Source organism: Pristiophorus japonicus, chromosome 3 (assembly GCF_044704955.1).
Source record: "Pristiophorus japonicus isolate sPriJap1 chromosome 3, sPriJap1.hap1, whole genome shotgun sequence".
Classification (NCBI taxonomy): Eukaryota; Metazoa; Chordata; class Chondrichthyes; family Pristiophoridae; genus Pristiophorus; species Pristiophorus japonicus.
The window spans coordinates 293,748,725-293,760,414 of NC_091979.1; the positions used below are offsets into that span (position 1 = coordinate 293,748,725).

Sequence of the window (11,690 nt, forward strand, 5' to 3'; positions counted from 1 at the left end):
TGCCAAGCCCACCCACACCCCCAAATACAATCAGCAAGGTATTTCAGAAAGTAAATGTTTTGCCAGTTTTGTGATTCATCATAGCATAAAGTAGTACTAGTTATGTAGAAAGACAGTGGTGAATAAAACATTGATACTAACTCATTTCCATGCAATTGAAACTTGCCAGAATTACCATTATATATGTATATAAATTTGCTTTTCTTGGATTTTTTGCAGTAATTTAGGAATTGATGTGTTCGATGCAGAGCCAGAGCCAGAGCCAGCACCGGAACCAAAGCTACTGGAGCCTTACCCTTCGTACTCTTTTAAAGGACCACATGGTCCTAGACCGCTGCTGCTTGATGATTTTCCAGAGTAAGAGACCAAATGTACTTTCTCTGCTCTGGAACTGTTACAGATACATATTAAATATTTCAGCAAGCTGTTAGTATTTGATTTCTAATTCATATTTTTAAACAAGAGAAAGTTTCATAGGGTGGAAATAACTGTTTGTAAGGCTTTTGGAAAAATACAAATGTTTTTCTATGGAAAGTGATCCTGTACTACTAAACATCTGCTTCATAGCTATTGGTGACAGACATTTTGTAGGAGCACATGTACTTAACTGATCCCATTAGGAAGCGCCTCTCGAGGTAATCTCACAGTTTTGTGTTTCGACTGTGTGCCTTGTATTGTCATAAACCTGTACCAGATCAATTCGCAGTGTCCAACTAGCGTAGGTTTATGACACAAATCATGCAACCCACTCTGAGACTTAACAAGTCCCTAGTATTTTCCTTTTAAGCTCAAAATAAGTTGCATTTGAATCTTCATCTTAATGTTTATAGAGGTGTTTTTTTTTCCCGATACACATTTGTAGAAATTAGTTTGATGCAGGTTTGTCTTATTTTACGATATTCAAAATATTGTGTGTTGTGTAATAAGAAAACAAATAATAGTGCTTTTCTCCTTCCCTTCCTCCTGAAATCAGGCCTGATTCAAGACATGGACCGTCATATGGAGCCCTGCCTCTCTCTGCTAGAGACTTTGATGCTCCCCCTTATAATAGGTGGCATGACAGGTAACTTGCTTTTAGCAACCTCTAAAAGTTTGTTTTGTTAAACAATGTAAATAATATTATTTTTACTCTGAATATTTTAACCTTTAGATTGCAGACTGGTCCATGGAAATCACAAACTCTGGTTAAACCATTTTTGTACATTTTTTTAAAACTCACTGTATGCAAAAACAAATATTACTACAGTAGCAAAGCTACACAGATCAATTATCGTTATTAACCAATAAGACCATAAGAATTAGGAGCAGGAGTAGGCCATTCGAGGCTGCTCCGCCATTCAATGAGATCATGGCTGATCTTCTACCTTAACTCCACTTTCCTGCACTATCCCCATATCCCTTGATTCCCTTAATATCCAAAAATCTATCGATCTCTGTCTTGGATATACTCAAAGACTGCGCCTCCACAGCACTCTGGGATAGAGAATTCCAAAGATTCACCACCCTCTGAGTGAAGAAGTTTCTCCTCATCTCAGTCCTACATGGCCGACCCTTATTTTGCAACTGTGACCCCTAGTTCTAAACTCCCCAGCCAGAGGAAACATCCTCCTTGCATCTACCCTGTCAAGTCCTATAAGAACTGAGATCACCTCTCATTCTTCTAAACTCTAGAGAATATAGGCCTAGTCTATTCAATCTCTCCTTGTAGGATAATTCCGCCCCCGCCCATCCCAGGAATCTGTCAGGTGAACCTTTGTTGCACTCCCTCAATGGCAAGTATATTCTTCCTTAGAAAAGGAGACCAAAACTGTACACAGTACTCCAGGTACAATCTCATCAGGGCCCTATACAGTTGCAGTAAGACATGTATACTCTTACACTCAAATCCTCTTATAATAAAGGCCAACATTCCATTTGCTTTCTTAATTGCTTGCTGTACCGGCATGTTAACTTTCAGTGATTCGTGTATAAGGACATCCAGGTCCCTCTGAACACCAATAGTTCCCAATTTCTCACCATTTAAAAAATATTCTGCTTTTCTATTTTTCCTACCAAAGTGGATAACTTCACATTTTTCCACATTATATTCCATTTGCCATGTTCTTGCCCACTCACTTAGCCTGTCTATATCCCCTTGAAGTCTCTTTGCATCCTCCTTACAACTTACATTCCCACCTAGCTTTGTATCATCATGAAACTTGGATATATTACATTTGGTCCCCTCATCCAAATCATTGATATAGATTGTGAATACCAGCGGCCCAAGCACCGAAGCTTGCGGCAGCCCACTAGTTACAGCCTGCCAATCCAAAAATGACTTGTTTATCCTACTCTCTTGTTTTCTGCCCGTTAACCAATCCTCAATCCATGCTAGTATATTACCCCCAATTCCATGAGCCCTAATTTTGTTCAATAACCTCTTGTGCGGCACCTTATGGAATGCCTTCTGAAAATCCAAATACACCACATCCACTGTTCACCCCCTTATTTATTGTTAGTTACAACCTCAAAAAACTCAACACATTTGTCAAACATGATTTCCTTTTCCTTGGACTCTGCCCAATCCTATTATTATTTTCTAAGTGCCCTGTTACCACATCCTTAATAGATTCTAGCATTTTCCCTACAACTGATGGCAGGCTAACTGGGCTGTAGTTCCCCATTTTCTCTCTCCTTTCTTAAATAGTGGGGTTACATTAGCTACCTTCCAATCTGTGGGAACTGTTCTAGAATCTATGGAATTTTGGAAGATGAAAACCAATGCATCCACTATCTCTATAGCCACCTATTTCAAAACCCTAGGATGTAGGCCATCAGGTCATGGGGATTTATCGGCTTTCAGTCCCATTAATTTCTCCAATATTTTTTTACTAATACTAATTTATTTCAATTCCTCATCCCTGCTAGACCCTTGGTACTCCACTATTTCTGGGTGGTTTTATGTATCGTTTTCAATGAAGACAGACACAAAGCATTTGTTTAATTTCTCTGCCATTTCCTTATTATTTCTCCTGTCTCGGCCTGTAGAGGACCCACATTTACTTTTGTTAATCTTTTCCTTTTTACATACCTATAGAAGCTTTTACAGTCTGTTTTTATGTCTCCCACTAGTTTACTCTTATATTCTATTTTCCCTTTCTTTATCAGTTTCTTGGCCCTCCTTTTGCTGAATTGTAAAATCCTCCCAATCCTCAGGCTTACTGCTCTTTTAGGCAACATTATAAGCCTCTTCCTTTGATCTAATACTATCCTTAACTTCTGTTTTTAGCCACAGGTTGGACCACTTTTCCCGTGGGGTTTTTGTGCCTTAAAGGAATGTATGTTGTAAATTATGTATTAATTCTTTAAATGCTAGCCATTGCTTGTCTACCATTGTACCTTTTTAATGTAGTTTCCCAATCTACTTATTTGTGCTTGTATTAAAATTTTATTTTGTGAACAGTTTAGTTCTGTTACCATGTCTTTCATTTTCTCTGCCATATTTTTATTTTTAACTTACATTTTTCTTTTATCTACCTAACTTCTCTGAATTTTCTATACTTAATTTTCAGATAATTAACCATTAAATGCTTTACTTGTTATTACTTCCTTCTGGCTTCTACAATCTACATATAAATCTTCGTAGCCTACACACATGGCCTCATGTGACTGGAACTGGTACTATTGCATCATATTGTAGTGTTCTTGCTGTTACTTGGGTGTTGCAAACTAAAGCCCAATGTGATAAAAAGCAAAGATGTTGGGGGGGGGGGCGGCGGGGTGTGAAATCACCTTTCCACTTGGGCACAGATTTCTTAAAGGGGTATGTCTGTGCCTAATGGCAAAATCTTATTTGTATATGAGGTTGAATTACCTTAAAAGAATGAGGAAAACCATATGGGGAGTTATCCCCCTGATTCCCATTGATTTCAATTTTACTGGGGCTCCTTGGTGCCACATTCAGTCAAATGCTGCCTTGATGTCAAGGCCAGTCACTCTTGCTTCACCTCTGGAATTGAGCTCTTTTTTTTTGTCCATGTTTGGACGAAGGCTGTAATGAGCTCTGGGGCCAAACGATCCTGGCGGAATCCGACCTGAGCATTAGTGAGCAGGTTATTGGTGAATAAGTTCCACTTGATAGCGCTTTCCAGTACTTTGCTGATGAGGATTGGCCGGATTGGATTTGTCGTATTTTTTTTTGACAGGACATACCTGGGCAATTTTTCACTGTTTGGTAGATGCCAGTGTTATAGCTGTACTGGAACAGCTTGGCTCGAGGCCCACTAGAGCACACATCTTCAGCACTACAGCCGGGATGTTGTCGGGGCCCATAGCCTTTGCTGTATCTTGTATGTTCAGCCATTTCTTGATATCGTGTGGAGTGAATCGAATTGACTGAAGACTGACATCTGTGATGGTGGGGACCTCTGGTGATGGCCGAGATGGATCATCCACTTGGCACTTCTGGCAGAAGAAGATTGCGAATGCTTCAGCCTTGTCTTTTGCACTCGTGCTGGGCTCCGCCATTGTTGAGAATGGGAATGTTCATGGAGCCATCTACTCCCGTTAGTTGTTTAATTGTCCACCACCATTCATGACTGGATGTGGCATGACTATAGAGCTTTGTTCTTATCTGTTGATTGTGGGATCGCTTAGCATGCTGCTTCCATTGTTTAACATGGATGTAGTCCTGTGTTACAGCTTCACCAGGTTGGCAACTCATTTTTAGGTATTCCTGGTGCTGCCCCTGGCATGCTCTTCTGCATTCCTCATTGAACCAGGCTTGATGGTAATGGTAGAGTGATGGATATACTGGGCCATGAGGTTATAGATGGTGGAGGAATACAATTCAGCTGCTGTTGGCCCACTACACCTCAAGCATGCCCAGTTTTGAGCTTCTAGGCCTGTTCTAAAGCTATCCAATGTTAGCACGGTGGTGGTGCCACACAACACTATGTAGAGTGTCTTCAGTGTGAAGACGGGGCTTCATCTCCACAAGGACTGTGTGGTGGTCACTCCTATCAATACGGTCATGGACAGATGCATCTGTGACAGGTAGACAGGTGAAAATGAGGTCAAGTAGGTTTTTCCCTCGTGTTGGCTTCTCATCACCTGCAATCCCAGTCTGACAGCTTAGTCCTTCAGGGCTCGGTCAGTCGTGGTGCTACCGAGCCACTTTTTGTGATTGACATTGAAGTTCCCCCACCCAGAGAACATTCTGTGTCCTTGCTACCCTCAATGCTTCTTCAAGTGGTGTTCAATATTGAGGATTACTGATTCATCAACAGAGGGAGTGCGGTAGATGGTAATCAGCAGAAGCTTTCTTTGCCTATGTTTGGTCTGATGCCATGAGACTTCATAGGGCCACTCCCTCCCAACTGTATAGCATTGTGCCACCAACTCTGGTGGGTCTGTCCTATCAGTGGGAAAGGATATACCCAATGATGTGAGTTCCACAATGGTCCGCTCCTGTGTACTTTGATGTTACACTTCATGTATTAGTACTGTCTTGTACGCCATTGTGTTTTTAGCTTATTGTTGCCATTATTCTCCCAACCTCGCATAATAGGCAGGTGCCAGAATGGTCCATTTATTTGAGTCTTTATCATACATGCCTACAACAAAGTATTGTTGGCATGTTGTATTTTCAGTATAAAATGTGGTATTAGTTAACTACAAAAAGTAAAAACATTTGTATTTTTCTAATTTTTAAATAACTTTCCCATCCCGTTTGTATATAAAAGACCATCTAGATATGTTGCAGCTACACACCCCATCAATCCACCCCCACCTAGTTGCACGCTCTCATATGAGAGGTGAAAAAACAGAAAATCCTGATGCCAATTTAGAGAAAACTTTGCAAAATTCCTCTCTGATACCACCATCAATCAAGTAAGCTGCAGAAGATCCCAGTAATTTGTAAATCTCAATTATTCTAGTCCCCACAACTTTCCCTCTAACTTGAAATGCCTTATACTCTCAGGAACTTATCCGGCTCTTTTTTTGAAGGATTCAGAGAATGCACACGCTGCCTGCTTTGGAAATCTGTTCGTGAACTATGGCACTCAATGGCCCCAAGTTTCCACATGATTTGCTCCTGATTTTTAGGAGCAACTGGTGGAGAACGGAGTATCTTAGAAATCGGAATTCTCCACATTTAAGTTTCCTGCAGTTCTAGTCAGGTAGAACAGTTTCACTTTTGAACAGAATTTTTTTTCAAAAGGGGGCGTGTCCGGCCACTGACGCCTGATTTGAAAGTTTCCACAGTGAAAACGTACTCCAAACTAACTTAGAATGGAGTAAGTGAAGATTTTTGTACGCTTGAAAAAACCTACACATTAAAAAATCAGGCGCAGGTTACAAATTAGGCATCGGGAACGAGGTGGGAGGGGGGGGAAGGGAAGTCATTAAATTCTACAATAAATCCTTAGTTATACTTATACAAATATTATACAAATAAATCCAACCTGAATAAACATTTATAAGCAAAGAAAAGATTAAATAAACCATGTTCCTACCTGTGTGAAAGTGCTTCAGGCAGGCCTTTCAGGCAGCCGTTTGCCGTCGGGACCGACCGACGGCAGGGGGAGGGAGAAAGCTGCAAGAAGCCTCAATGCTTCAGGCAGCCGTTTGCCGTCGGGACCGACCGACCGACGGCAGGGGGAGGGAGAAAGCTGCAAGAAGCCTCAGTGCTTCAGGTAGCCGTTTGCCGTCGGGACCGACCGACCGACGGCAGGGGGAGAAAGCTGCAAGAAGCCTCAGTGCTTCAGGCAGCCGTTTGCCGTCGGGACCGACCGGCAGGGGGAGAAAGCTGCAAGAAGCCTCTGCTGATCATGGAAGGGCAATGTGGTTTTATTAAAATGTTAAAAATTGAACAGCTACAAAGAATTTGAATAGTCTCAAACAAGTACATGTGTCCTGTTTATCACAGTCTATCTTTAATTACAGAATGCACTCCCTCACACACAGAAATATCAAGAAAATTAAAATACAAGTCTTTGCAAGGGTTCAATAAACACATTTTCACTTTTTCTACAGCACTTTTTAAAATGGCCGAGTGCCAATGTTTACTTCAGACTGCGCGTGCGCGAACGCTCCAACGCGCACGCGCAGGGTTGCCGGCACCAAAAAACTCATTTAAATTGTACCCGCCCCCTCCTACTTACAAAATCGGCACGAGTGGTAGGCTCCGCCCCCTGTGCGCCACACCAAGCAGACATCGAGCTGCAAGGCGCTCGAGAATACCGTGTTTTTTTTTCAGGCGCCGTTTTCGGCGCGAAAAACGGGCGCCCAGCTCGGAGGGGCGCCTGTTTTGCCGCGTGTGGAAACTTGGGGCCTTTATCTCTAACCTAGTTCTTTGCCTCAAATGTTTTGTAATTCTCCCATCCCAACTTAAATAGCCTATCCAATTGAACAGAATATAATCTCTCTTTTAAAAACCGCAATCATATTTCTTTGCAGAAAAGTGCAAAGTGATACATTTTGGTAGGAAGAATGAGGAGAGGCAATATAAACTAAAAGGTACAATCCTAAAGGGGGTGCATGAATAGAAGACCTAGGGGTATATATGTACAAATCATTGAAGGTGGCAGGGCAGGTTGAGAAAGTGGTTAAAAAAGCTTACGGGATTCTGGCTTCATAAATAGAGGCATAGAGTACAAAAGCAGGGAAGTTACAATGAGCCTTTATAAAACACTGGTTCAGCCTCAACTGGAGTATTGTGTCCAATTCTGGGCACTGCACTTTAGGAAGGATGTGACAGTCTTAGAATGGGTACAAAAAAGATTTACGAGAATGATTCCAGGGATGAGGGACTTCAGTTACCTGGATAGAATGGAGAAGCTGATTATCACCTTAGAGCAGAGAAGATTTGATAGAGGTGTTCAAAATCATGAGGGGTCTGGACAGAGTAGACAGAGAGAAAATGTTCAATTGGCGGAACCAGAGTGGACAGTTTTAAGGTGATTGGCAAAAGAACCAAAGGCGACATGAGGAAAACCTTTTTACACAGCGAGTGATTAGGATCTGGAATGCACTGCCTGAAAGGGTTTAAATCATGGCTTTTAAAAGGGAATTGTATAAGTACCCAAATGAAAATAATTTGCGGAGCTGCAGGGAAAGGGCGGGGGAATGGGACTAGCTGAAATGCTTTTGCAGAGAGCTGGCATAGACTTGACAGGCCGAATGGCTGTAACCATTCTATGAATTTATGAAGCCTGTATTTTCTCTCGAAAAATAAGCCAACTTATTTAGCCTATACTGATGACTAAAAGTGGATATAGTTTTGGTCATCCTGCTTTGTACCTTCTCCAGAGACTTTCTATCTCCGGCCAGGTGAAGGAACCAAAATTAAATTAAAAATATAATTGGATTAATTAACTGTTACTAAGAAAAATATTGACTGAGAAAGAGGTTTTAAAAAAGCATATATGGGATCCTGTGCCTCATAAATAGAGGCATAGAGTACAAAAGCAAGGAAGTTACAATGAGCCTTTATAAAACACTGGTCGTTGGCTGTAATATTCCTTACACTAGCAGTACAACATAAAACCTATTTGCCCTTTAATGGCCTCATCACACTGCTTCTGAGTCTTCCACGATTTATCAACTATTTTCTCTAGGTCTCTATCCTGCTCTGAAATATTTAATGGATACCTCTGCATTCCATACAAATGCCTTGAGTTTTCCACACCCTGTACTTATCCACATTGTAGGACATCTACCACACATGGGCCTGTTCCCTTAATTTGCCTGTAACCTGTTATTTGATCTAAATTCCCAACTCCTGTGCAGTTATGTGCCACCTGGAAACTTGTCAATGCCTCATCCAAATCATGAAGATGATAAACAGTCAGAATGCTGATCCTTATGACACTTCATTGACTTCCATGTGGATCTAATCCCATGACACTCTGCCTATGAGGTTGCAACCTGTCTCTTCCAGCATAATATCTAATCGCCAAACCCATATGATACAATCTTTACCAATAATTGTCTGTGCAGCACCTTATTGAAAGCTTTCTGGAAATTGAAGTATACATCATCTAATAAGCTTCTATGGTCCACTAATTTGGTCACTCCCTCAAAGAATTCAATCAGGTTAGTGAGGCACGATCTCCATTTCCTAAAGTCCTGCTTGGATTCTCTAATAACTGCTAACTTCACAAAATTGAGTTTTTTTTTAAATTAACGAGACTTAATCATTTTTTCAGGAGCAAATAAACTCTTAATTACAAGCTATTGAGTATTTTCCCAGATCAATTATTCAGGATTGTTACATTTTATAGTATTGTAAGTTTCATTAGGCATAGAAACATTTAATTATATGTATTAATAAAATATATTGCCAAGAAAAATATTGAGGCTGTTGTGGCTGTATTATGATAATACACAGAACTTTTACTCTTATAGTCCATTGTATCACTTACTATCAATCCATATAAAAAGAAAAATTATGTACTTTAAAAAAAAAAATTTAACTCCATTACTAAGTGTATTTTTTTTTCAATTATTTTGTTTAGGCCTCGACCTCTTCCTCCTCCACTTCCCCCACCACCACCTTCACTTCTTTATGGTGAACACAGACCTCTTCCCTGTTTTGATGACTATGCTCCAGAGGAATATAATGGACGTTCAAGGTAGTTAACCATTGGAGTGTAAATGGGCAGAGCTGAATACTGTTCAAAATTTTATAGAAGTGAATTGTTGTCAAGGGTTCAATTTTGAATTCCCAGTTTGTCACAGTATTGTCATGTGAAGACAGAGAGAAAGTCAAAGCTGTGTCTTTTCTGAGCTGCCCAAGTGTGTCTCCAATTTGACTGACTTTTATTGATAGCAGAGGCCTGTGTATAGGTCATCCTCTTATATACTGTCTATTGCCGCCTATTAGTTTGTGACTAAGGGAGATCAAGGAGTTTGGAAAAAATGGAGGAATATACATCATTAAATAAGTTTGAAAGTATTTCTATTTATAGGGTACAGCCTAATGTTAGCATCCAGTTAATCAAAATGGATACTGGATGCAGGAAAAACTATTATTACATTTGACTGAGACCTTTTTTCTTTTTTACAAATCCAGATTTAACCATTTCAGTGAGCAAAGAGTGATACGTAGTTCGGAAGAAACTTCACATCTGCATACTAGATATGCACCTTATTCTACAAGACTACCAGCACCTCAAGATCGCTTCAGGGATGATTTTGAAAGAAAATCTTATTCCATTTCAGCCAGAAGGGAATTAGAACCACAGACCTCTGCCCCATACACCATTTTTACGCGTGATTACAATCATGGCCAGCCACCAGAGCGTGGTCCCAGTCTAAGTAAACTAGGGGGTGGTTCCTATGATAATTTTGATGGCTTTCGTGAATATGAGTGGAACTAAATCACTACCTTTAATGTATATTCATTTGTTTTTCTTTTGGGGGTGGTAAGCGCTTGTATTTTTCATAGAAGTTTTCTTTTTCCAAAATTTAATATAGAAGGACCACAACTCCCTCCCCCCATGCCTTTTACTATTTCTGTTTACTTAGAACCGTGTAGTTGTAAAGAAAACTGTTTGTTTTAGCAGTATGAAGTATGATGAAAGCAGAAACATTTGCTCAGAATTGTTTTTTTTTATATAAATCAGTATGAATATATGCTCATTGTCTTGGTTCCAGGTTTTTTGACAGTGAATTTCTGAGCACAACAGATCGTAGATAACTTTTTTTTAAAATAAAATTTAGAGATTTTAAATGTAACCTAAAATTGTGAATTGCACATGTTGCCTCAATTTAATTTACCACCACAAATGTTTGATTTTACTTTTTTGCTCATGTTCAGAAAGGCAAAATACATCACAGAAGTACACTTCTTCAATCTCTAAGAAATCTCTAATTTCTTGTTACACATAGCTAACTTCCATGATGCAACATACCAACTAAGTCATGCAATTCAATGAGGTAGTCTTATTCGTACCTGCTGAACTCATAAAAGCATATTCAGTCAAGTGGTACTAAAAATAAATGTTTTTGTGCTTTAAAATAAAAAGTCTGTTGAGGTGGTTCCTTTCCAGTGGGTTTTATTACTCCTTGTTAAAAGGACATTTTTTTAAAAACATTTTGGTTGGCAGTTTTGCAGCATGCCATATTCAATTGCACATAGCATACTCGTGGTGTGCAATTATGGGTGGTGTATGACTTCCTAGTAGTTTGCAGATTGCTTGACCCTTTTTCACACAATCACCTTGGTTTTTGTGCTTGTGTGGAATTTTGCTGCAGGTGAAGGATTTTTTTTTATTTAAAAAAGCCAGGTAAAAAGCCAAGAGACAAAGCAAGGATAACAACAAAACTGAAAACGGTGGAGCAGAGAAAAAGTCGAGAAATAGTGGCTAAGTTGACACCAAACATGGGTTTTCAAAGCCTGTAGATTATGGGAGAAGGGCAGACTGAGGGGTTAATAATTTCCCCAAAGCTTAGATGTTTTTGGAATGTGAGGTGGAGTAGCTGATGGACGCATCTTGACTTTGAGATAAAACTTAAATTTTGGGCAGAAACTATGCTCTGCTTTGTATGCTATTTTTACACAATTACATTATGACTAGCCAGCAGAGCATAGTTTCAATCTAAGTAAATTAGGGAATGGTTGCTGATAATTTGGATATAATTAATGCTTGTAGTGCTCAGTAACATTACAAGTATGCACAATACGTGAATATAGATACAATTGT

The 11,690-nt window shown here is 39.8% G+C and overlaps 1 protein-coding gene across 1 annotated transcript in view; it reads left to right on the forward strand.

Annotated features, from left to right (window-relative positions):
• Positions 1 to 11,024, forward strand: part of LOC139260327 (RNA/RNP complex-1-interacting phosphatase-like) — a 58,712-nt gene extending 47,688 nt beyond the window's left edge. The window contains exons 9-12 of the mRNA XM_070876807.1: positions 220 to 357; positions 974 to 1,063; positions 9,501 to 9,617; positions 10,058 to 11,024. Coding sequence (XP_070732908.1) covers positions 220 to 357; positions 974 to 1,063; positions 9,501 to 9,617; positions 10,058 to 10,364 — 652 coding nt within the window. The 3' untranslated portion in view covers positions 10,365 to 11,024. The remainder of the gene's footprint in view (positions 1 to 219; positions 358 to 973; positions 1,064 to 9,500; positions 9,618 to 10,057) is intronic.
• The last annotated feature ends 666 nt before the right edge of the window (positions 11,025 to 11,690 follow it).